The sequence below is a fragment of the Nerophis lumbriciformis genome, linkage group LG11, assembly GCF_033978685.3.
Source record: "Nerophis lumbriciformis linkage group LG11, RoL_Nlum_v2.1, whole genome shotgun sequence".
In the NCBI taxonomy this organism is placed as follows: domain Eukaryota; kingdom Metazoa; phylum Chordata; class Actinopteri; order Syngnathiformes; family Syngnathidae; genus Nerophis; species Nerophis lumbriciformis.
The window spans coordinates 15,258,383-15,286,312 of NC_084558.2; the positions used below are offsets into that span (position 1 = coordinate 15,258,383).

The window sequence follows — 27,930 nt, forward strand, 5'->3', positions numbered from 1 at the left end:
AGCAGTTAAAATCACTTTTGAGCTTTAAGGCAAAAGACATTTATGATTTCTTAGTTTTTTATTTGTAATAAATTAGCAAACATTTCTGGAAAAAAACATATTTTTACATTATCATTATGGGTATTAAGTGTATCATTTTAAGGATAACAAATTAATTGATTCCATTTTGGAATAAGGCTGTAACATGACAAATTGTGGAAACATTTAAGCGCTGTGAATACTTTCCGACTGCACTGTATGTCCAGATGGAATGCAATTTAAAAAATAAAAGTATGTTTCCGCTTTTGGATCAATATAAGTTGTACAAAAGTTAAAGCATCAGTAAGAAATAAAACAGGAGCTTATACTTACAGTATGTGTTACCATTCTGTACAGTACAGCTGCATACTGTTGATTTATTGGCATTAGACTGGAAGGGGCAACACTTAACACTTGTGAACAGATTTAGTGTGCACACCATGTTTTGATAAATTAGATACATATTTTAGATATTAACTCAAATTTAAATCAAACATTCATAAATTAATCTCCTTTGCTGTCACAGCACTCAACATTACATAATATTGTGTTTCATTTTAAAATGCACAATAAAGTGTTCCATTAGTTGATCTTTGTGTGTTTGTGTCTTTCAGATCAGGATGGTGCAGAGCCTAGTGCCAATTCTGTCACAGCGTCCAGTCTCCTACGTTTATCCCAGTACACTGGAAGACAGGAGTGGCTCCAGAGGTCCCAACAACTGCTGGCAGCCTTCTCTGATCGTCTGACCAATGTCCCTATCGCTCTGCCTGAGATGGTCCGCGCTCTAATGGCAGAACACTACACGCTCAAGCAGGTTATTCTCACCAATACACTCGAGCAAACTTAAGTAAACTTAAAACCTAATTAGTTGTAAACATGTATACAGTTTTAGTATGATGCATCACATATTTTACCTATTTAATTTGCTTGTGTGCCAAACATACGCTACAGTTTTATTTTAAGGGGACCAGATGATTTTAATCTACATTTAAAACACTTCCTTGTGGTGCAGATAATGTGCATTGGATATGATTCGGTGTAAATTTTACGTACATTTTCTCCACAGTCACATACAGTCGTGGTCAAAAGTTTACATACACTTGTAAAGAACATAATGTCATGGCTGTCTTGAGTTTCCAATAATTTCTACAACTCTTATTTTTTTGGGATAGAGTGATTGGAGCACATACTTTCATACATTAATATGTTTTGTTTTTTTATGAATTTATTATGGGTCTACTGAAAATATGACCGAATCTGCTGGGTCAAAAGTATACATACAGCAATGTTAATATTTGGTTACATGTCCCTTGGCAAGTTTCACTGCAATAAGGCGCTTTTGGTAGCCATCCACAAGCTTCTGGCAAGCTTCTGGTTGAATTTTTGACCACTCCTCTTGACAAAATTAGTGCAGTTCAGCTAAATTTGTTGGTTTTCTGACATGGACTTGTTTCTTCAGCATTGTCCACATGTTCTCAATGGGGTTTAAGTCAGGACTTTGGGAAGGCCATTTTAAAACATTAATTCTAGCCTGATTTAGCCATTCCTTTACCACTTGTGACGTGTGTTTGGGGTCATTGTCCTGTTGGAACACCCAACTGCGCCCAAGACCCAACTTCTGGGCTGATGATTTTAGGTTGTCCTGAAGAATTTGGAGGCAATCATCCTTTTTCATTGTCCCTTTTACTCTCTGTAAAGCACAAGTTCCATTGGCAGCAAAACAGGCCCAGAGCATAATACTACCACCGCCATGCTTGACGGTAGGTATGGTGTTCCTGGGATTAAAGGCCTCACCTTTTCTCCTCCAAACATATTGCTGGGTATTGTGGCCAAACAGCTCAATTTTTGTTTCATCTGACCACAGAACTTTCCTCCAGAAGGTCTTATCTTTGTCCATGTGATCAGCAGCAAACTTTACACGAGCCTTAAGGTGTCGCTTCTGGAGCAAGGGCTTCCTTCTTGCATGGTAGCCTCTCAGTCCATGACGATGCAAAACAAGCATTACTGTGGACACTGACACCTGTGTTGCAGCAGCTTCCAATTCATTGCAGACCTCCTTTTTGGTGGTTCTCTGTTGACTCTTAATCATCCTGACCAATTTTCTTTCAGCAGCAGGTGATAGCTTGCGTTTTCTTCCTGATCGTGGCTGTGACAAAACTGTGCCATGCACTTTATACTTACGAACAATTGTCTGCACAGTAACTCTTGGGACCTTAAGCTGCTTTGAAATTGCTCCAAGTGACTTTCCTGACTTGTTCAAGTCAATGATTTGTTTTTCCAAATCTGTGCTGAGTTCCTTGGACTTTCCCATTGTCGCGTTTGTAACCAAGTCTAATGACTGCAGCACATGGGCTCTACTTAAATAGGCTCAGAGAAGTCAACAGGTTTCGTCAATTATAATCACTCACATGAAATTACGAGGCCATGCCAAGAAGCTAATTTGATTTGATTGTAACTTTTCTACATCACCAATATTGATAATGTATGTTGCTGTATGTATACTTTTGACCCAGCAGACTAGGTCACATTTTCAGTAGACCCATAATAAATTCATAAAAGAACCAAACTTCATGTGACAAACAAGTACTGTATGTGCGCCAATCACACAAAAAAATAAGAGTTGTACAAATTATTGGAAACTCAAGACAGCCATGACATTGTGTCCTTCACAAGTATATGTAAACTTTTGACCACAACTGTATATATATATATATATGTATGTATGTATGTATGTATCAATGTATGTATGTATGTACTGTATGTATAAATATATATATATATTTATATATATATATATATATATGTATATGTATGTGTGGGAAAAAAATCACAAGACTATTTCATCTCTACAGGCCTGTTTCATGAGGGGGGGTACCCTCAATCATCAGGAGGTTTGATCCTGATGATTGAGGGTACCCCCCCTCATGAAACAGGCCTGTAGAGATTAAATAGTCTTGTGATATTTTTCCCACACATACATATATTGCGCTCTACTATGGTATCGAGCACTATTTTTTGGATAACCTTATTAAGACATATATATATGTATATGTATGTATGTATGTATGTATGTATATATCAATGTATGTATGTATGTACTGTATGTATAAATATGTATATATATATATATATATATATATATATATATATATATATATATATATATATATATATATATATATATATATATATATAATGTGTATACAGGTAAAAGCCAGTAAATTAGAATATTTTGAAAAACTTGATTTATTTCAGTAATTGCATTCAAAAGGTGTAACTTGTACATTATATTTATTCATTGCACACAGACTGATGCATTCAAATGTTTATTTCATTTAATTTTGATGATTTGAAGTGGCAACAAATGAAAATCCAAAATTCCGTGTGTCACAAAATTAGAATATTACTTAAGGCTAATACAAAAAAGGGATTTTTAGAAATGTTGGCCAACTGAAAAGTATGAAAATGAAAAATATGAGCATGTACAATACTCAATACTTGGTTGGAGCTCCTTTTGCCTCAATTACTGCGTTAATGCGGCGTGGCATGGAGTCGATGAGTTTCTGGCACTGCTCAGGTGTTATGAGAGCCCAGGTTGCTCTGATAGTGGCCTTCAACTCTTCTGCGTTTTTGGGTCTGGCATTCTGCATCTTCCTTTTCACAATACCCCACAGATTTTCTATGGGGCTAAGGTCAGGGGAGTTGGCGGGCCAATTTAGAACAGAAATACCATGGTCCGTAAACCAGGCACGGGTAGATTTTGCGCTGTGTGCAGGCGCCAAGTCCTGTTGGAACTTGAAATCTCCATCTCCATAGAGCAGGTCAGCAGCAGGAAGCATGAAGTGCTCTAAAACTTGCTGGTAGACGGCTGCGTTGACCCTGGATCTCAGGAAACAGAGTGGACCGACACCAGCAGATGACATGGCACCCCAAACCATCACTGATGGTGGAAACTTTACACTAGACTTCAGGCAACGTGGATCCTGTGCCTCTCCTGTCTTCCTCCAGACTCTGGGACCTCGATTTCCAAAGGAAATGCAAACCAAACCAACCCAAACCATCAGTGATGGTTTGGGGTGCCATGTCATCTGCTGGTGTCGGTCCACTCTGTTTCCTGAGATCCAGGGTCAACGCAGCAGTCTACCAGCAAGTTTTAGAGCACTTCATGCTTCCTGCTGCTGACCTGCTCTATGGAGATGGAGATTTCAAGTTCCAACAGGACTTGGCGCCTGCACACAGCGCAAAATCTACCCGTGCCTGGTTTACGGACCATGGTATTTCTGTTCTAAATTGGCCCCCCAACTCCCCTGACCTTAGCCCCATAGAAAATCTGTGGGGTATTGTGAAAAGGAAGATGCAGAATGCCAGACCCAAAAACGCAGAAGAGTTGAAGGCCACTATCAGAGCAACATGGGCTCTCATAACACCTGAGCAGTGCCAGAAACTCATCGACTCCATGCCACGCCGCATTAACGCAGTAATTGAGGCAAAAGGAGCTCCAACCAAGTATTGAGTATTGTGCATGCTCATATTTTTCATTTTCATACTTTTCAGTTGGCCAACATTTCTAAAAATCCCTTTTTTGTATTAGCCTTAAGTAATATTCTAATTTTGTGACACACGGAATTTTGGATTTTCATTTGTTGCCACTTCAAATCATCAAAATTAAATGAAATAAACATTTGAATGCATCAGTCTGTGTGCAATGAATAAATATAATGTACAAGTTACACCTTTTGAATGCAATTACTGAAATAAATCAAGTTTTTCAAAATATTCTAATTTACTGGCTTTTACCTGTATGTATGTATGTATGTATGTATGTATGTATGTATGTATGTATGTGTATATATATATATATATATATATATGTATAAATATATGTATATGTATACTGTGTGTATATAATATACACACCTGTTATGTTTTTACCCCGGGAATAAAAAAAGAAGGCATTTATTTGGGCTGAGGCGTTTAATTGTTCAAGTGGATGATGCACCCGACAACGCCTGGGAGATTTCAGGCCGCTTTTTAAGGAAATATGTTTATTCACCCCATCCACTGCCCCCCAACAAACTTCAGACAGAAAAGACACAAATGTACAACACAAGTATAGAGAGTATAGTTACCTTTCCACATCATGTGACCTGAGGAGGAAAAGTCAGGGCTGCAGGGTCAGGGTAACAAGCTCGAGGGCGAGGCAAGGTCATGAAGTCACAGTGACAACACCTGCCTCCCTTGTTACTGCTACAAATACAACACTGACCTCTGTCAACTCATCCCGCTCTAGCGCCGTCATAAGTACCACCTTTGCCCTTTTATTTCACTCTAATCACGCTCTCTCATTTTGATGTCTTTCTCACTTCTTTGTACTCTTCCTGATTTTTCTTTAGATTGTGATATGTGGCCATAAAGATTCCTTGGACACCAAAAGTCTTTTAGAAGCAGTCAACTCTCTCTTCTTACCACACAAGGTGAGTCTTTTATATTGGATTTGCTAAGTCTTAACATTTCAGTCATCCTCAACTGGGAAGATAAAGTTTGAGTCTTTCAAACATCAGTAAGTTCACTGAGCATCACTAAGGCGGCAGAACATTCAGTGGTAACCTTTGAAACATGCAAGTGAAAAACACAGGCACAAATGCTGAGAGGGACCAAGACCGAGCAGCCTGAGGGTTTCTCTGGTGTAAGTGTGGTCCAGTAAAAGTCAACCTAAGCCTTTCCCGTTAGAAGTCACCCTGCCGGTCCTGCTGTCATCGGTTTGTCTTAAATTTGTAAAGAAGCTGTCAGACTCGGTTAGACTTCAGTTCTGGATGGTTAAGGGACATTTGTGTTGCCTTAGGTTATATTTCTAGGAAGTTTATAAATGTAAAAATAACACTTTAAATTGCCAAGTAGTGTTTGTGTTTTTCAAAATAAATAAATAAATAATCCTCAAGAACTTTGTCTTCTAAATGGTCAGCCGTTGGCACAAAAAAGTCTGCAATCACCAAGAAAAAGCCCAACATAAAACGACCCAGCGAGATCACAATTTAATGCCACACTCCATAATGGAACATAGACTAAACAAACAATGAGCAGTTAGCTTTAAAATAATTTTTCTGTGCATATGTTTTGCCTTTGGACCACACAAGTTTGGTTTTAACTAAACATATTTCTCAAAGTAATTAACAAAGGAAAACAAAGAAAAAAATAATTAAAACACACAAAAGGAGAAAACTTGCCTCTACAGCAAATTCGACAAAACAAATTAAAACTTTGTACCAGGTCGTGTCTAATACAAGTACACAAAGCAAAAATTAGACCTGCAAAATAAAGCATCTATTTATTTTATTCTCACAGTACACAGACACACACTCATGCTCAACGGGGCTCTGTTGGAATTATAATGACTCATGAGATTGCCGTTACATCAGGTCACTCCTGGTTTCCCACAGGGAGAGCAAAGACCAAGAAGGAGGCAGATACAGCTATTATCAGCATGGATCTGGCTTAAGGGGGGATGCACTGGACGGACTATCACACCCGGGCCAAAGCCAGTTACATGCTGAGCCTTGTTACCGTCAACTTTATCACACTGGATTGTCCCCTGGAGCTTGTTTTTCTAAAACACAGGGGTTCTTTCAGCAAGGTTGGCTACAATTATTGAAGCACTTAACAAGTTGGGCTGTTTATTTAAGCATTATGCATTTATATGCAAGTCAGTCCGAGCAATTTAAGTCACTCTCTATCGGTAGTCTGGTGGCAGTGGTTCAGGCAGTAGAGTAGCTCGTCCAGAAATTGTGTGTTTGAATCTCGCTTCTGTTGTGTCCTATTTTACCCACCTTGCCTCCAGTGCCGCACACACTGGCGAATAATGTTTGTTTGTGAATGGAGAGGTCGGTGGCCCAAATTAGTAGCCATGTTTTCGTCAGTTTAAACCAGGGCAGCTGTACCGCTACAAAGACTTCCACAGATAAACGTTTATTAAGTTGTCGTGTGTTTGCTCTTAAACAGTAATACTAAACATCTCTGTTTAATTTGCAGGGCTGCATTGATCAATTATTGCTATTCGAAAAAAGCTTCGATTTTCATTATGTTGCTTCGATTAATTGTTTGAGTGTATCAAACAAACATTTATAAAATGCGGACCACATGGAGTGCCCAAAACTTTATTTACGCGTACATAGTTTTCGCACGGCTGCTGCAAAAAAACACATAAGAATGGTGGTGTGTGAGTATCAAGATCTGTGTGGCGTTGAACAGCAGAGAGTTTTTTTTTATTATTACTAACACACACATGTTAAAAGTGAATGACGTTATGGCAAGCAGAAAAATTGGGGTTCATTTTTAAAATATTTAGAAATGTTCCTCCTTGTCATCAGTTTTCCTTCTTTTCTCAAAGGGTGAGTGTATGATTTATGCCACATCTGCTAAAATAACAGCTAAGGTAATTGTCAACATAATTTTTCTGGTTCTGTAATTGTTTGTACAGCAGAATGTAAATGCAATTTTTTTATTGGTATTCATTAATTTTAAAACTACTGTTTTACAAAAAAAGACTGAACAAATAGATCATCACATTGTTATTTCTCAAGTAAAACATAAAATAATATTTTCCTGAAAATAAACTTGTTATGCTGGACACATTTCTGACTTCTGAGAGAGTAGCAACCCAGAATGCGGACAGTTTTAGTTCTAAACAAGTTTGAAGGTTTCTAACACAATTGTTTTCTTGTTTTTATCACAGGTGTGATAATATATATTTTAAATATTACCTATACAATTCTAAATTCATTGTTGAGTGATATTCTCAAGATTGTTAGATTTTACCAGGATTCTCAAGAATGGTGCAAAAGATTATACTATACAAATGGTAAATGGGTTGTACTTGTATAGCACTTTTCTACCTTTTTTAAGGAACTCAAAGCGCTTTGACACTATTTTCCACATTCACCCATTCACACACACACACACATTCACACACTGATGGCGGGAGCTGCCATTCACGGCGCTAACCAGTCCCATCAGGAGCAAGGGTGAAGTGTCTTGCTCAAGGACACAACGGACGTGACTTGGATGGTAGAAGGTGGGGATTGAACCAGTAACCCTCAGATTGCTGGCACGGCCACTCTCCCAACATCGCCACGCCGTCAACATGAAGTAAATCCTCTGTGTATGTACCATAATGCATACGTCTATGCTGTATGTCCAGATGTGGGGAGAGTTACTGCCCATTAGTTGTTACACGCACACGCGCACACATACACAGGCAAACACTCGCACAAACATATACAAATTACTCAAGAGGATAGGATCACATCCTCCCAGTGGATTAGCATATTGCCCCTGAGCGTGTACAGTACACACTTAAAGATATAGCGCACTTGCAAAGATAACCTATACAGGAACGAGTATTCACACATGCAGATGCAAATTAATTCAAATGTCACGCCAAATGTCCAATCTCACAAATGCAATTTTGACGAGGCCACTAAGGAGGCTGCACTATTTTTCCTCTGGAATAATTCATAATTTAACAAATCAATAATTTGATTAAAGAAAACAAAAACAAACATGAATTGATAAGGTCAGGGGAAGGGTCATCATGTGCCAACTAGATGAAATGAAGACATGTGAGAGTGAGGGCATTCTGTTACACGTTACATTAAGAAGCTATCAGCCCAGAACATGTCTAATTTAAATCCAATCACTTCTCGCTTGTGTGCTGAATGAGGTGCAGAGCCTAGAGTGCACGCGCACGCGCGCACACACACACACACACACACACACACACACACACACACACACACACACACACACGCACAACTCTCCCTTATTTGCTGTTTAAAATTACAATGAGTTTCCTTTTGACCCTTCCCATAATGAACGATTTACTGGAATTGCTGCATTGAAGTATGCAGTAGGTAATCATTCCATCCATCCATTTTCTATACCACTTGTCCTCATTAGGGTCACAGGTGAGCTGGAGCCTTTCTCATTTGACACTGTAGACTAGTCCTCAGTCAATCACTCTATAGACCAGTGATTCTCAAACTGTGGCACATGTACCACTAGTGTTACGCTCCATCTAGTGGGACGCCAAAGAATCACTAATTAAATATTTAAACACAGTGTAACTGTTCAAACTGTGTGTGATGTTACAGTGGACAAAAATATACTTGGTAAATAAAACCTCTGCCTTGTTTTTAATGAATACTTAAGCTTACTATGCAACTGTTTTGTAATGTTGGTCATTATGGCAGTACTTAAAGAGACAGTTGTTTTTTGACGTGGTACTCTGCGAAAAAATGTTGAGAACCTCGAGTCGCAATCTTTCTCGAAAAACACTGAGACCACATATTATTCCAGCTATCCATCCATTTTCTACCGCTTGTCCCTCTCAGGGTCGCGGGTGGTGCTGGAGTCTATCTTAGCTGCATTCGGGCGGGAGGCGGGGTACACCCTGGACAAGTCTCCACCTCATCACGGGGCCAACACAGATAGACAGACAACATTCACACTCACATTCACACACTAGTGCCAATTTAGTGTTGCCAATCAACCTATCCCCAGGTGCATGTCTTTGGAAGTAGGAGGAAGCCGGAGTACCCGGAGGGAACCCACTCAGTCACGGGGAGAACATGCAAACTTCACACAGAAAGACTCAAGCCTGGGGATCGAACCCAGGACCTTTGTATCGTGCTGCCCGCCACATATTATTATTTATATTTATTATTTAATAATTTTAAATTATAGATTTATATATATTCTATTTCTAGTTCTACCTATTCTATTCACCTATGAGCAATTACAAACCTAAGTTACAGGAGAAAGCCTTGCAAGCACTGGGATTGCATGCAGATGTACCATGTAACAGGGTATATGCTTGGTATTAAAAAGTCTTAAATCCAAATATTTGAATTCAAGCTCTTAAAATGTCTTAAATTCTATAACAATATCGTAAAAACTAAAAAGACTTAAATGAATGGTCGTAAAAATATATTAAATATTTAGATTTGTAAGTATACCAATCAAATCTACAATACAGAACTAATTAAGTAATTGCGCAGCCCGGTCAGAATTTATTAAGCCCATTGCATGTTTTGTGCTGTGCGCATGCAGCTGTATGTTTAGCTAGCAGTGGTTATTTCAAAATAACACAGAAAAGCAGAGTTATTTGTGTAAGATAAGTAAGTGCAAATTGAACGATTTGTGTCTCTAGAACAAAAAGGGAATTCATGTTTAAAGCCGGATGATGGAAATGGTATAACATGTTTTCACCGATGCCACTAGTCAGGTTAGGGCCTGGCTGTTAAACCATCGTGGATGGCAGCGTTTGTAAACATTGTGGCAAAAGTCAATTTTCTCTAAGTTTATACAGCAACTGGCATTACAATTGATAAAGGTTGTCAGAATACAATCTGTTTGTTGCCGGGTGAAGACCCTGAAATAAAGGAACATATGTTAAAGTAATGAATAGTTCTTGTTTATTAGCAATATATTTGCAAAACATTCAGTAAAGGCAGGTGAAAATGTATTCAACGTGAAAGTTGTACCAGACAAAAAAACAGCTAAGCAAAAGGTTATCAATATTCTTCCCTTCTAAATTATGTTTGAGGCTTGCAATCCATAATCACTTTCTTTCTTTTTAGACAATTGTTCGATCTGCGCTCCCTGTTTTTCATAACTTTGGGCAGACAGTAGTACTGTAGATGTTTTTCTCAATTCTGACAACTAAAAACACTGCAAAAGTGAAACATTTAGCTTTAGCAGAGTAACATTGTCTTTTATATAAAATATATTGTTGTGCTTTCCTGGTTGCGTTGTTTCATGAAAACACTCAATATGAAGCATACTGCATCTTGTGCAAGAAAACATGGGCATGAAGGCATTGGAATTCTATTGGAAATCCAAAAAATGTCTTCAGTATTTGCCAATGTTTGTTGTTTTTAGTTAGGTTAAACATTTTGTTTTCCAATATAGTTAATTCTATGCCTCTGGTTTTCCTTTGTGTCTTTGTACTTTTTTGTCAGTATGGATGTGGAATGGTCTTGAATTTTATTTTTTATGGTAGTAGAATAGTTCTAAATGTGTTGAAACCTGTCAACTCTGATTTAAGATTTGAACCAAGGCAGTTGTGGTATTAACGGTACATGCCCTTAAAAAAAGCACTACCCTCATGCTCTTTTTTGCTTGATTGTCGTTTCTATTCACAGCCCCAAGGGAGGAAGAAGAGAGCAAGACAGACAGATTAGACAAGGGTGTAGTAGCAATGGCCTTTACGAAGACAGGTTCTAAATGCTGCAGGGAAACCTCAGGATATCACTAACAAGGCCATAGAGGAAGGCAAGAGGAGGCAAACACAAAATGATGGGCAGAGTCGAACAATCTAGCCAGAGGCTAACTAATAGTCCTAAGGAACAGAGTAGAGTTGGATTATAGACCAATGTGGTCTCTCTGGACTCCTTTGTAATTTGGCTCCCTCTCAACCCTCTGCTGTATCATTACTACTCCTGTCTTCCGCCATTCCCTTTTCACACATCAAAGCACATACCACCTCTCCAGACATTACAGCTTCGAATGTTGTGGTAAAGACCTGCTAATCCCAATGACCAGTGAAAGAGGTGGACACATGTTGATTGGCAGTTGCGAGACTGTAAAGGACTTAGATACCTTCTAAGTCTCATTGTTCTGGTTTGACACATGGCTTAATAATCCCTCCATTTTCTGTTTTCCTTTTTTTAGAACTACTAATCTGAAATATTACATTTCCCTCTATGTCTTCCAATGTAGCAATTCCGCAAAGTCTCAAAACATCCCTAAAACTATGGGGGAGGTGTGTTCAGGATCCAACGGACAGCTTTAGTGGTGTTTGAGATGTAATCCTCCCTGTGGTTGTATCTTCTGTGTATGTCTGTAGCAGTTGACGCGCCACTCTGCGTTTATCCCAGTCGCTGATTGGTAAATAAGACCGACGCTCAACAGATAAAGTGGACCGCATACACATCATTTACACCCAGGCTTTTACAGATGTGTCCATGTGTTTCCGTCACTCTTTTATAGGTTGGAGGTGTGTACTGCAGCAATAATCTGGGATGCACTGGGTTTAATGCAGTTATCTAAATTGAAACATAGTTTATTGTGACAAATGCTTTCTGAAACAAAAAGCGAGAGCAGGGGTCCCCAACCAACAAGCCGTTGTCCGGTACAGGTCCAAGGGCGAAGCCAATGTGGGCTGTAGAAAACATTCAGAAGCTCAAATGAAATGTAAATGTAAATCAATTTGGACATAATGGGGTTTATTTTATTTAATAGTTAAACACACAATCAATTTATTTCACTCACATGTCACCTCGTGGTCAAAGCAAACACATGTCATCACTTCTGGCCAATCCATACATGAAGAGACAAACTAAGTTGGTCGTGTTGGGAAACGCACATAGTTGGTCAATTTACCTTAAAGAAATTAGTTATAGTTACAAATTACTTCTCACAAAAAGTAATTGAGTTGAAATTGCAACGATGAAAACAGTAATTATTTAGATTACTCGTTACTGACAAAAATAACGCCATTAGTAACGTTGTTGTACCAACACTGGAATTGCAAGGTACTTTTTTCCATTTAGGCAAACACTTTGCATCTTTATGTTGTTTATTTTTGCATGTTTGAATTGCATTCCTATGTGGTAAAAACACCATGTAAAGAGGTTTATTATTAAAACAATTGATAAAACAGTTTAAACAAATTTTTTTGATTCATTCATGATCACACATAAACTGTGTACAACAACCTGAGGAGATCCCTGTTGCTTATGGCCTGCCTATCTATTCTGTTTGTATGAAATAGTGTTTGATATTCGGGAATACTCCGGGAAGTGTATTGTAGTTCTGGGTTATACGGCATAGTAAAAAAAAATCATGATTCATTTTTTTTATATCAGATAATTTATTAATTGCATGATTTGTTTATATTGTTTTTAACATAGCAGATGTATAGCATCTTTAGTAAAAAGTAGAGAAAATAAAGATTATTTATTTTTTTAACACACTGAGTAAATAACAAAGCAAATTAAATTAGTAACATAACAATGTACGACACCAACAAATGCTTTAAGTTTACATGTTTTCAAGTAAAATATAGCACACAAAAGAATGCATCAGTTATTTTAACATAGGTAGCCACAGTGTTGGGTTAGTTACTGAAAACCAGTAACTAGTTACAGTTACTAGTTACTTTATTTCAAAAGTAACTCAGTTACTTAAACCAAAAAGTAATGCGTTACTGTGAAAAGTAACTATTTAGTTACTTATATATATATATTTTTTTTTTTAAGGCCCCATTTAATGCCCTTTTAGCTTTCATTTTAGTACTGTTATTGCACTGGAGAATAATACAATCTGTTGATCAACTTGACATGCATTTGCATCACTGAACTCTGCTAAGCAATGTGCTCTACATACAACACACAAAGACAAAGATATGTTTTAAAGGGCCAATTTGTTTCAGACCAGAACAAATTGACAAAACTATTTTAAATAGCTGCAACTTAACATACATAAGTAACAAACAGCATAATAACAACATAGCTGTAAAACAAGAAAGGCACACACTACATACATAAAGCCTAACCAGGCGTTTTTTTATCTCAAGGAATTCTGAAATAAAATCATGTCTGAAGCCCAGAACACTCTACACATTTCCCCACTTAGTTTAGAGAAAATGAAATATTAGTCTGGCCCACTAGTATCCCTCTTTAGGTTTGTGAACTTTATAGTCTAAACATTTAGAGTAATGTGATAATCAAACACTCTAAAAGTCTAAAATGAAATAGTATATAAGAGAATTGACAGAGTGTGTGTACCTTCAGTGTGCAGTGCCTCATTAAAATCCAGCCGCTGTTGGAGGTGGAGGTGAAGTGTGTGTCTCTTTACTAGCTTCGTCGAAGCATGTTGTTTTTGTAGCTGTTTCAGCACATTTGAAACTTACATTCAACTAAAATGTTATTTTCTTTGTGGTCGATAAAAGAAACGTACTGAAAATATCTCCATTTTAAGAAACTCTGCTTCGGGGTTCGCCATGACGTCTTGATAGTAGACACAGACACGCCCCCTCCCACACACACACACACACACACACACACACACACACACACGTACACACAGACAGCGCGCGGCGCGCCTCTTTTTTGTCGCCTCTTCAGCAGCGCTGGAACACTCAGATCTTCTCAGTTTCTAGCCGATACTACATAAAAAAAAACGCAAAATAACGCAGTAACGCATCATGTAGTAACGGTAACTGAGTTACTGAATATAAAAAATAACGCGTTAGATTACTAGTTACCGCCGATAGTAACGGCGTTACAGTAACGCGTTACAAAGTAACGCGTTAGTCCCAACACTGGGTAGCCATACTATAGTATTAGAAGATGTCAAGTTTTCAGTAACTTACCAATGAAGATGTTTAAAATGTTTAATCATTGCAACAGCCAACTGGCTAGCATTAGCAGTAGTAGCATGGTGTTTTGTAAACGACTTTTGGACAACAAGTTATCATCAAATTTTCTAAAAAATAAAAAATAAGAAAAGCATATCACCTGACACGTGAAAGTTATTTGGGACCTGTTCGGCACTGTATTTTGAAGTTGGTTTCTTAGTTTTTTTGCACTGGTGTTTTTGAGGTGGCAGTAATGTTTCACCTGGCAACCTTAACTGCTGCAATGATTAACACCTCATTTGTTAAACAATTTTGTAGAAGCACATCCTGTGGTCATGGAAAATATGTTCATCCAACACATTGCGTTTCATGACAGAGCTTGAAACTCAAAAAATCTGTATCTCAATTCAGCCCCAACCATTGAAATTGATTTAAATCAATATAAAGGGTGCCTGGCTCTCCCAAACACCACAGTTTTAACATGTAACATAAGTTTTAAAAAGAACAAATAACTTTTAAATGAGACCTATTGATTGAAAAACATTAAAATGGTATGTACGACAAACAACTGCAGTAGTTAGTTAAATAAAGAAAAATGTAACTAATAATGAAAAATGTTTGTTCAGCATTTTCCTTGAGGAGCAGACTTAGGTATCTCCTACTGGCTGCTTCTCTGTCATGCAACAATAGGAACTATGAAATCGGTTATGTTTCACACAGACGTATTCAAGTGACGGACTGAAGAGGTCTGAATTAACAACAAGTGATATGACCGAACAAATAGAAACACATCAAACACAGTATCTGCTCCCCAATATTTTTATGGATACATTTTTGTTGTATTGATATTTGTGGCTGTATGCCAGGTAAACGCTGGCTGCAGCTTGTGTGATGCGATCTGACGCTGCTGCAAGGCCGACTCACCGGGTAGGCTGCTAACTGGTAGAACACATTTTTAATGGTTTGTTTCTCTGATTTGGTCTTCCGCTTCCTCTCCTTCGCACTCATTTTCTCAGTTCCAGTGGTTGGAGGGCGGAATCTGTTAGCGGCGCTCTAATGTGCACGTCCACTCTCTCATCAAAACGTATGTTTCGTGTGTAAACAATGCAGAAACAGGAACATGTAACAATATATAATTTTTTCATTGCTCAAATGGCACAACCCTGTTACAAATATTACTTCAACCGGCAGCGAAAATGGTTGTAGCTCAAATTCTGTTTGCAACTTAAAGCATAACGAAAAGCCGAGAGACAGCTTGTATCTCAAATTATTCGTAAGTTAAGGTACTCCTAAATTAAGGTAGGGTCAGACTTTTGTGTCTGTTCTATTTAGACCACATTACCTGCCATGTTGTTGTTATTGAAAGCTTCCCCAGATAGTCTTCATCCGTAACGCTTGTGTGTTGGGTTTGATCTCGATCCTTTTTTAATCTTGACATGACTTTTATGACTTTACCAAAGAAGAATATGCTTTCATTCTGAATGCGGCACAAGCTGATGACATATGCCGTAAGTGTCGGCGACTGATTGAGCGGCTCGGTCCTTAATTCCCTCAGACAGCAAGGCGTCATCACAACTCACAGCCGACCTTGGTGATTTAGTGGAGAGGCTCCATTGGAAACTGTCATCTGGTTAAAACTGATGCCAAACGTAACACAGGACAGAACCCACCACTGGAACATAACCTCTAGCTCATACTTGCTGCCCCTTACAGGACACATTAGAAAGCATATTTCCATTCATGTCTATTGACTTAATTTAGGTGCTAATCAATTTGATAAGCTTCATTTTTCTTTGGAATCTCTATAACCCTAATAGTAGCCTGGAATGTATATGTCGATTATACGCCTTTTTTTAATTTTATTTTTTTAAATGTAACCATTGTTGTTTTACCTTTTATCTTAGCCAGTTTTTTTGTATTCTCATTCTTTTAATGTCCAAAGTGTATCTCCATTACTGTGTGAGCTATAAAAGATACCTGCATTTCCACAAGGAGATTATCTACTGAAAGTAATTAATACATGTATTCCAAAAGAGAGTCATTTAAAACTCCAAAAAAACTGATGTAGGTCTGCTGACTGAAAACAGATTTTAACACTGGTAGTCCGTTTCCTATCCCAGCTTCTGCATTCATCCTATGCATCCTCTCTAATTTATAGAGGTGTGGAACAAGGATACTAATGACCAAGGGGACCATAAATACCTACTGCAGTCAATAACATGTACTGGCTGGCAGATATGTGAGCTAATAATCTTGTGAGATCCTTACATTATTTATTATTTGTACAGTTCTTTTTCGCTTATTACTTCTCCATGCCACCTATAACCTCACCTACTTTTGCACTGAAAATTCAGACGGGTGAATGGAGCTTGCTGTTGAAATGGATGTCAAGGGATGACTGATGATGTGTGCAGTGCATGTGGTCCTGCAGCACCCACTACCACCATCACCAGCTTTTCCAAGCAGTCCAAGTGTGAGTGTCTATGTGTCTGTCCTGGGGCTGGAGTCCAGATGCCTGGTTGTTATGATGACTTGGCTGCTTCCTTCGTGTGTGTGTGTGTGTGTGTGTGTGTGTGTGTGTGTGTGTGTGTGTGTGTGTGTGTGTGTGTGTGTGTGTGTGTGTGTGTGTGTGTGTGTGTGTGTGTGTGTGTGTGTGTGTGTGTGTGTGTGTGTGTGTGTGTGTGTGTGAGGGTGTGTGTGTGTGTGTGAGAGAGAGTGAAAACAAGGGACAGTGAAGGATGGATGGAGGAAGTAAATCTCCTCATGCTCCGCCGAACATGGACCTATTCACAGCCACCATCATCACTCTTCCCCAGGAATGACAGCGCTTCTCTAAAATGTGTTTATTGTGTTTCATGGATTCTATTCTTTGGTGACAACGAGGGAGCTGCCTCAGAGTTGTTTGTGTCCGAGCTCAGGTTGTAAGTCGAGGGTAGAACGAACGTACAGTGAAAGGGTGCCTTCAAGATGGGTGTGTTTGCACGTTGCTGTCAGCACAGGTTGACTGTGTTCTTGCAAAGTGGGCTAGTTTGTCAGATGGAGTGTGAAAAGGGGGCATTCAACAAGTAAACAGTTGTTGATGGGGGTTGGAGTTTGTCTGCACTCTCATGTGGTTTTGTCACACATATTTGTTTAGTATGCAGCAGGCAAGACCCACCCATAAGGATTCATTGGGAAATCTCACATGCTGCTTGTATGTGATATGCCACAGACGTGGACTACCAAAGATAAAGTACAGTGATGTCAAATACACCTAATGTTTTGCAGTTTTGACTTCTAACATTTTCTGGGGCGAAAAATACCTGAAAAGTCGATTGATTCTTAATTTTCCTCACAAATGATCAAGGAATTGCAGTAAATTATCATTCTATAAATGCCATCACTGAAGTGTACCAGTGATGGTAAAGAAGAAAAATGAGACAATGCCCCAATAACATCCTTATTTTTAAAACAGCTAAACTTCAATGTTTTTCTTTTTTTAGTATCGATAAAATGTATCGATTAGCTTTTTAAACGATACCTATTGTCTGGAATGCAAACTTGGCGAGCACAGATTGATATACTTGAAGTTTAGGAATATGAATCAATCTGTGGATATTTCGACCAATAATTACACCCCTAATTTTTACTGTTTGTTTCTACACTTGAGTACACAAGCCTGCAGCCTGGTGGTAGCAGTGCTCAACAGGCTCCCTGTTCTACCCATCCATCCATCCATTTTCTACCGCTTATTCCCTTTGGGGTCGCGGGGGGCGCTGGAGCCTATCTCAGCTACAATCGGGCGGAAGGCGGGGTACACCCTGGACAAGTCGCCACCTCATCGCAGGGCCTGTTCTACCCAGTAGAAGTAATAATTACACTGAAACAAAGAGCTAATAAAAAGTGTTCTTAATAGTATTTAAATTCAGGGAGGTTGAGGTTATTTTTGTCGCTTTGGGGGCTCATGACAGAAAATATTAAAAAGCACTGGTATACAGTCAGTGATCAGGTCAATGCATACGCCAGTGCAAAGGTGAGTGAGAAAATTCAGACTGGTGTGCTTACTGGCAGTGCGTTTTAGGAGGATCCTCCACGTGTTATTGCTGTGGCCATTTTCTGGCCACTAGAGCACGACCACTATATCTAAATACTTTGTCACATTCTGTGTAATGTCTCTCAGTTAGAAATGGGCTTCCATGTGCTGAAACCGCTGGCGTTTGTTGCTCTGCAAAAACGTGATCAACTTGACTGTTGCATCTTATGAAGCCAAGCAATTGACCTGTATAATTCACATACATGGTGGCAATCTAGGGAAACCCTGAATACACATGATATTGAAGACAAAGTCCATCAACAGAATACATCTCCATCTCTTGTTACCATTAAGTGGCATGCCAAGTCCCATCGAGATGATCCAAAAATTGTTTTTCAAATAACATAACTATCCATTTTCCCACAAATCAGACCTCACACCTCATTTATAAGCCTTGTATACGTGATGTAATAGTTTCTGTGTCTAATGGGAAACATCTTTCCCCATCATGTTCAATCGTATTCGCTCATCTTGTGTAGTCTCTGTGGATGTTTCAACGTAATTGTGACACAGACCCACTACAGCGTGACCTTTAAGTTAGAAATGTGTGTTGCTCCCATGTGGTCCGACTCACGTAGGGACAGCATGGTGCTGACAAGCAAAACAAAGCGTCGGGACAAAGAGGAAACGGTTGGGGCTGTGTGTGGAAATCCTCATCCCGTCTCCTTAGCAACAGTCACACCGTCATGCACACATTCCATCACACTTTTTTTTATTCTCTCAGTCTTCCCCTGTGCGTCTGCATCTGTCTTAATATGTGAGAAGTGTTTACAGCCAGACATCAATGGCACCTGGTGTGAATCCATAATTCAGCCTCCTGCATGCTTGGTTACAGAAACACTCTTGAAATAGAAGACATTGGCAGTTTGAGCAACATATTTGATTCCTGGCATTAAAAATCCTGATTTTTATTGGCATCAGTGAGCATCTGAAGGGCTGAGTGGCGCGCCTTTGGACCCATTCAGTTCCTCGCTGAATGACAGCACAAGCCTGACCGGTTCTGGACAGTGGTCCTCTGTGGACGTTTGTCGGGACCCTGGGAAGAAGCTGTGTCTTGTCTAATGGCTTAGGAAAGTTACATGTTGATGCAGAATTAAAGGCCCTGTAAACACCCATCTCCTTGTAGCAACAAATGGCTCCTTGAGCAAAGTTCTGCCATTTTTGATGACACAGAACCGCTGTCAGGTCAAAGCTAATAGCCGAGCAGAGCTGCCGTGTGTAGGATGCTAGGATTGTCACACATCGTTATGTCACTTTCCGGCCACAGAGTACATCAAAGCAAAGTGGATACAATTTATTTACGATTACTGTTGTTGATGGCAAGATCTCCATCTGTTGCTACATCGCACAATTCTGTAATGTCTTGACTTCAGGGCTAATCATTTTCCTATGATGTGTTTATTTTATGGATTAATATTTCATTTTATTGTGCAACATGACGCCAAGCTGCTCCCTGTCACATTTGTTCTTTGCACCAACCCCACTGCAGTAGGGGGGAGCGTCTGTCTCAAATAGTAGCTCATTTCAATTACACCAAGGGTGTCCAAACTACGGCTCATGGGCCAAATGCGGCCCGCAAGGCATCACAAGTTTAACAAGAAAAGTGGCCCTCCGCGTGTATTTGCCTGAATTGAGTGATGATGCAGCTTTCTGGTAAACGCAGATGGAATCAATGGTGAATGACCACAAGTTTCACTTCAAATTCTAAATAAATGTGTATAAAATTCCGCTTACAGCGAAGCCAAGAAGAGGTTCTCTATTCCGCCCATAAGACCCAATAAATAACCATCCAAAAAGCACCAACAGTACTCCATTTACATTTCGTGACATGAATATTAACCAAGTATTAGCAATATTATTACTATAAGCGTTAACACAGACAAACTATTTATAGACATGATCGACTGATCAGCTGCTTCCTCATTTCCTCGCTCTTCAAACTTTTTTGTAGATCATAAATAATGCCTCTCACCTGGATAGTAGAAGGATGAGAATGTAATCTGACAAGTTGGTACACTTTGACAGCCAATTTGTTAGTCATTTTTCATTCTTCTTATAAGTAATTTATATCAGTGGGCATCCTAATGACAGCAGACATTGTACAGTAAGTAATGTTTTATTATGTTTGTTTGCTCTCATAAAGTCTGCAGTAAGTAGTAATCAGTGATGTAGTTGAAAAAAATAGTGAACATTGTGATGCGTTTTTGAAATGAATGTGCCGTGTATCCTTAAAATGATCAAAATACGCACATATTAAATGTTTTATTAAAAATGCCTGTTCGTACATTATATATATACTTACATTTTGTATATAAAACCTTAATGGAGGTGTTTGGATGTTGTTTAAGGGCTTTGTAGGCATAATTGAGCGACTCCCATAGGCTCCATTGTAAGCAGACTTTTTGATCAAATTTATTTAATATTTAGAATGCATTAAAAAATAATACATCCGTCGTCATGTGTTTCATAATTGTGAACGATAGGCAAAATCCCCCCCCCCAAAAAAGTTCAGTTCCCTTTTAAAACACGTACATATCATTTAAAATTACACATATATAAATCCATTAAAATTGCATGATAGGTAATATATACCGAACACTCTCTCCACACTTCCCTATGTTTGGCTCATTTTACCTGCTTGATATTTCTGATTTGATTACAAAACTTAAAGGAGGTTGTCAGGGAAAGAATCTAGGTCAGAACCAAACTTTCACATACTTTTAATATTACATGTTTTATCGTTTGTATGTCATCTTGCATTGTCGTCAGAGTCTGATATGAGGTGGGGGTTGTTAAAGTTGAAATAGGGCAAGTTATGTGTGGTTGTTCAGTCTGTTATAGCTTACTTTAATAAATGCAAACTGAAGTGTTATTTTGGTACAAAAGATTGTTGTCACATCACAATCAACGCTCTGCTGTTTGGTAAAAAAAAAAGCGTTGCAATGTGTTTGTGCATGCACATCCATACAACAGCGTATTTGCGATTACCCTCGAAAATATGGCCAAACAGGAGTTTGTACTGTATTCTTACATGTTTGACAAACTTCCCTCTTCAATTTGGTATGAAATATGAAATTATTATGCCGACTTAAAGCATTGTGATCGCAAATTAGGTATATATACAGCTGTGTTAACGTGATCACTCTGAGACAGCACACGTGGTAATAAACAAGAATAAAAATACTGAAGTTAGGGTAGTAATTTTGATATCAAATTTGTATACATGCTTATTTAATTACATTACATTACACATATTACATTACATTACATTATATATATATATATATATATATATATATATATATATACAGGTACTTCAGAACTTTATACATATTGTATAAAAATTGTGTACGTGTGTATGTATATGTGTATATGTATATATATATATATATGTATATGTATATATATATATATATATATATATATATATATATATATATATATATATATAAATGTATATCCATCCATCCATCAATTTCCTACTGCTTGTCCCTTTCGGGGTCGCGGGGGTGCTGGAGCCTATCTCAGCTGCATTCGGAGGGAAGGTGGTGTACACCCTGGACAAGTCGCCACCTCATTGCAGGCCCACACAGATAGACAGACAACATTCACACACTATATATATATATGTATATATATATATATATATATATATATATATACACAAATATATCATAAAAGTATATAATATATTAATGTAATATGTATGTATAGGCTATATACATGTGTTTTAATATATTGTTATATGACATGCTTTCGGCCCCGGCCAAAAATGTTTTTATCCCAATGCGGCCCCTGAGTCCAAAAGTCTGGACACCCCTGCGTTACACAGTACAGCCCACTCAAAACTCAACCAAAGTGTGCTGGAATTATTGATCTCTACATGTCACATACAAATACCATTACAACACATAAAGTGTTTAATTCTGTGAAATAAATGTATTTTAAAAACAATTTGGTTTGAACATTACGGTAGTGCTCTTTAACTACTTTGTGTGACGTTTTGCATGATAGTGGTTCATCTGTTGGAGTTAGTGTTCCAAAATAAAGAAGCCAAAAACAAAACAAAGCACACACCTGAATTACATTTCTTGATCCTTGCTGAAGTTTGTATATTAAAGCAAATGTATCCATAAGGAACAACGAATGAACATGAATAATGGGTTCCGGCCTTGACAAAAGTCTAAATTTTTTAGTAAGTGTGTACACTTTAAATACAATGTAAAGTGTTACTTTATATCAAACAAATTCAGTACATTAAGGTGGTGATGGGTCAATGTTGTATTTAATAACAAAGCCAAAAACACAACTGTCCTCATTTCCAGCCGCCTTGCCAACACGCACACACACTGTCACTAGCCCTGTGGTGCACTCACAGTTTGAAAAGACAAAACTCCTTAACTGTAACAGCCAGGTCGCTGCAATGATTCTAAATAAAAAGGTAAAATCCAATTTACCTTTGTTGATAATCTTCTTTGCGTGCAGCGAAATGTAGGGTTAAGACGAGGCGGCAGTGTCAACAACGTTGTGGATACTTCTTGAATGTTTTAAACGGCACATCGCTTATCCATTTCTTTCTTTGGATTCATATTGAGCTAGCGAAACAAAAAAATGCTATTAACAGGCTTAAAAAACATACTTAAATGTACGCAAAGTAGCACAATAGCCAACAGCAGCACTGCTCTGTGATTGAATGAGTGATCAGCCCGCCCACAATGGATGTGCTGCCTGGCACAAAATGGCTGCGCTGTGAGGCAAGGTTCGTATAACAACGCATATTTTTATTTGATCTGTATGGTAAATCAAAAAGTTTGAATTATGAGGGGTTTGTAATTCAAGGTTTACTTTATTTTACCCTTTCTTTTGATCAAATTCTGAATTGTACAGCTAGAGTGTCCTGTGCAATAAAAAAGCTGAATGTTTATGTAGTGTCAGGAGCACGTTATTATTTCTGATTCACCCTAAACCACGTGTTTCACCAACCATCGGTTTATGCTTTTCCCATTTAACAGGTCTTGATGCTTGTTGACGGCACTGCAGACAGTTTCCTCACCCAGCGTCTGCCTGCACTCTCCTCCATGACCCAGCAGGGTGGCGTGGCCACCGCCTACGTTTGCCAGGACTTTGCCTGCTCACTTCCTGTCACAGACCCCCAGGAACTACGCAGGCTCCTACTGGATGGACAAGTGGGGATGCAGGCACACTAGTCAGTTAATATGTTTCTTGAATTGACTAAAGAAGATTTAAAGACAAACTGAGCAGCTCTGGTGAGTGTAGCTTGTTTTCTGCGCTTAAAGGCGAGTTCAATTGGATTTAGCCATTAAATGATCCATTCACTTGTTTTGCCACAAGATTAGACTTCTATCCGTATTGTTGTAATCATTCCACCTCATTAATTCCTCAAATATTAGCGTAACCCTACAAGCCATAAAAAGTCATTTAGGTACACAAAGTCTGCAAAGATACATAGAGAGCTACAGCGTCAGCTCCTTTTTAAAAATGTAGCGCTTGTGCAAAATGGTCTTTTGTGACTGTTTGGAAGCAACACACTTGAAATAGAATTTAACCTCAGCTTGAACCAAAATTGTTTTTCTTCTCCAAGCCCCATTTAGCTTCCATGTCGCATGGATCTGACGGCGTTTGCCTGCTCGCCGGCGTGTGTGTGTGTGCATGCATATTTGTGTGCATCCATTTTTAAAAGTGCATTATATGAATGTGCGTTTGACTTTATCTCTAATCGCATCACAGCAAGCGAGCTGCTCTTTAATGAGACCCTTTCTTACCATCTGTTACCGCAAGCTTGAACTCAACGTGGCTGTGTGAGGTGAACCTTTCACATTAATACTCAAAGATGCTTAAAAAGATCAGTTTTGCTGATGGACAGCATACTTACACATGTGCAAAAGGCCAGCAGGAGCTTTTTTCTGGCATTTAACTGCTACTAAGTAATGCTGGATAATATATCCAACCCTTTTTCAGTACTTTTTGGACAGGGGAAGTGTGCTGATTTTTTTTCTTGGAGCAATTTATGAAAATGTGTGTGATTTCTTGTGACATTGCAACATGTTTTATTGCAATGTTTTGTTATTTAAGGATTTCTGCAGGTACCAACAAATCTAATTGAATGATTTTTAATGTCTTTACAATGCAACTTAAAACATGTTAATGCCCATATCCAACTGCAGATGATTATTATATATTGTCAAAAGCATACAATTATCTGTATAGACATAATTGCATTTGACAATAATAATGTTGAATAGTTGAAATGCGTACATTAACTGTGGCCAAATTTAAGCACACTGTCAATCATAAGATATAATAATAACGGTAGCACTTTAGTATGGGGAACATATTGTAAGTAACAAAAACGTATTTTAGAGTTAATTGGTTAGGGTTAGAGCAGTGGTTCTCAACCTTTTTTTTCAATGATGTACCCCCTGTGACATTTTTTTTTGATTCAAGTACCCCCTAATCAGAGCAAAGCATTTTTGGTTGAAAAAAAGAGATAAAGAAGTAAAATACAGCACCATGTCATCAATTTCTGATTTATTAAATAGTATAACAGTGCAAAATATTGCTCATTTGTAGTGGTCTTTCTTGAACTATTTGGAAAAAAAGATAGGTTTTTATTTATATTTATAAAGGATTTTTGAATTGTTGCTGTTTTTAGAATATGTTTAAAAAATCTCACGTACCCCCATTTGAGAACCACTGGGTTAGAGGGTAAGGCCATGCAGAATAAGGCATTAATAAGTACTTAATAATGACTAATTAAGAGCCAATATGTTACTAATTTGCATGTTATTAAGCAACTAATTAATGGTGAATATGTTCCTCATACTAAAGTGTTGCCATAATAACTTTTTAAACGCAGTAAACATATTTTTCATTACTGTAGTATTATTAACCATTATAATTGCAAGGTCAATAGCGTAAAGATCTCGCTAAATAGGTAAACAAACATAGATATAACATTTACTCTCAATATTTGTTAGCAAAAGATGCATTTCAGTAAATATTAAACATCTTGAAGTGCAGTTTTTACCCCCAATTGGAAAAACTGGGTTGGGTGGTTTGTTTTGTTGTATTTTTTGTTGCCAATTGCAATTGTATGAGGGTTTTTAATGCCTCTGGACATCAAATGTAATGTTTTGCAATGCTATTCTAGGCCTAAATTTTCGCAAAATGTATTTAATGAATTAATGACCCTGTGTTTTTCTCTCCCAGTTCCACTGTGCTTGCTAAAAAACAAACAAGCCACGGGCTGCAAATGGCCCCTGTGCGGCACTTTGGACACCCCAGCACTACACTATGGTATCAATGGATTAGTCCACACCCTTGTATTATAATGGAACTGCCTGACATACTTTTAATAACAGTTTAGTATTGGCCAAGGTCTGTGCTCAAGGGAGTAATATTATACTGTGAGTTTAATTTAAGAATGGACATTACTGTGTACCAAAATGTAGTTAATGTTTCTAATTTAATAGCTACTGATAGGAATTCGCCGATCAATTTGTCAGTATCGGTCGATTTTTCTGAGATAGTATGTGATCAGCCAATGCCGTTTAATGCAGATCACCGATCCCCTTTGGCTGAACCTATTTACTTTTTGTCAGCAGCTGACAGGTGGCTAGCGGCTAACTGTGTATCTACATACACAATGTGACGCCACTCCCTTGAGTTAACAATAATCACTTCCATTGCGGCAAATAAACTGCATTTTATTTAATATCTTAAAGGAGAAATGCACTTTTTTTTGTAAAATGCCAAATATTTACTAATTTTGCTCATTTTAAGCTTATGGCAGCGCATCATTTCAAAAACACATCACAACGTTTACTATTTTCTTCGACAACATTACTGAATACTACTCACTGCAGACTTCATGAGAGCCAACAAACAAAATAATGCATGTTGATATATTCCCGTTGAGATGAAGAATGACTCATAACCCTTGCAAAGAAAAAAAAAGGGGGTGGAACCAGGCGTCTTTTTGTGTCTTTCTTGCCATTCCCGGGTCTAAATTGGATACCAGAGTTGGACAACTTGTCGGATTATGTCCTCGTCCTTCTACTGTCAAAGTGAGAGGCATTATTTATGATCTAAAACAAACTTTCACAAGCTCCGAGGCAAAAAGCAGCTCACCAACTGATGTCAATACAGCAGCATGAGGAAATTACTGCTCTCTGGTCATATTTGTAATTCCACAAAATCATGTAGTTGTCATTTTTGTTCATGTTTACAAATTCAGAGAATAATTCACTACCAAAGGATTTAAATAAGTAGCAGATAGTATTTTTTGCTTAGTTATTGCGTTGACTTTATTTTGCTAAATGGATCATATTGGGATTTGTTTTCTACATGTAAACACTTCCTTGTGGTCTACATAACATGTAATGGTGATCCTTAAGTCGAAATGTTGCTTAGATTATGTTTTACAGACCATCTTCAAGCCGCTTTCTGACCGTCTCTTCAGGATGCACCGTTTTGTGGACGGTCTTATTTATGTGCCTACATTTCAACTGCGCCATCTCCCCGTCAGCCATGTTGTAGTTTTTGCGCTTTTGTAACGAGTCTCCAGACAGATATAAGTTAAATATATATAAGTTAAAACAATATGGTATGTACTTGCGCAAAGCTCTTTGGGTAATTATCTACCATATGTAGAGATATCTGCTGATGTAACAAAGGCATAATACATCCCTTAAGTCTCAAATTCCTAACGGTTCATTTAGAGCAGGGATATCAAACATGCGGCCGCGGGGCGGATCAGGCCTACGAGATGAGTTTGCAAAGTGTAAAATGAAGGTGCATTTTTAAATTAAAGAAACTGCTGTTGTAAATGTGTCCACTGGATGTCGCAATAGCAATTCTGTTAGGCAAGTAAATAGTTAAATGGCAGCCCCAGAATTTGAGCTATAAGTTAACATTCCTCACATGAATCAACAGACCGTGCAAAATAACGAATATACCTTTAGGGTGTAGGCTCAACCAGTGCCACATTTGGTAGATACCTTTGGGGGACTGACAAACGTGTGTGCAAGATTTGTTATAAACATTGGCCGCCTTCAAGCAAAACATTGTTGCGAAACCTGGCAACCAATTGTAAGGAATAGATTGTTTAAAGGGGAACATTATCACCAGACCTATGTAAGCGTCAATATATACCTTGATGTTGCAGAAAAAAGACCATATATTTTTTTAACCGATTTCCGAACTCTAAATGGGTGAATTTTGGCGAATTAAACGCCTTTCTAATATTCGCTCTCGGAGCAATGACGTCACAACGTGGCGTCACATCGGGAAGCAATCCGCCGTTTTGTCAAACACCGAGTCAAATCAGCTCTGTTATTTTCCGTTTTTTCGACTGTTTTCCGTACCTTGGAGACATCATGCCTCGTCGGTGTGTTGTCGGAAG

At 38.2% G+C, this 27,930-nt stretch overlaps 1 protein-coding gene across 6 annotated transcripts in view; it reads left to right on the plus strand.

Moving 5' to 3' along the window:
• spata20 (spermatogenesis associated 20) overlaps positions 1–27,930 on the plus strand; it is a 69,586-nt gene that overhangs the window by 35,088 nt on the left and 6,568 nt on the right. For 2 of the 6 annotated variants that reach the window (XR_009815918.1, XR_009815917.1), the window contains exons 14-16: positions 633–832; positions 5,412–5,492; positions 23,519–23,773. Coding sequence is in view for 3 of the 6 variants with exons in the window: in XM_061967243.1 (XP_061823227.1) it covers positions 633–832; positions 5,412–5,492; positions 23,519–23,713 (476 nt within the window). In the remaining 3 variants the exon portion in view is untranslated. Of the gene's footprint in view, positions 1–632; positions 833–5,411; positions 5,493–6,455; positions 7,337–23,518; positions 25,202–25,736; positions 27,894–27,930 lie in introns of those variants that run through there. The other 4 variants (XM_061967243.1, XM_061967246.1, XR_009815919.2 and 1 more) reach the window with 3 other exon arrangements.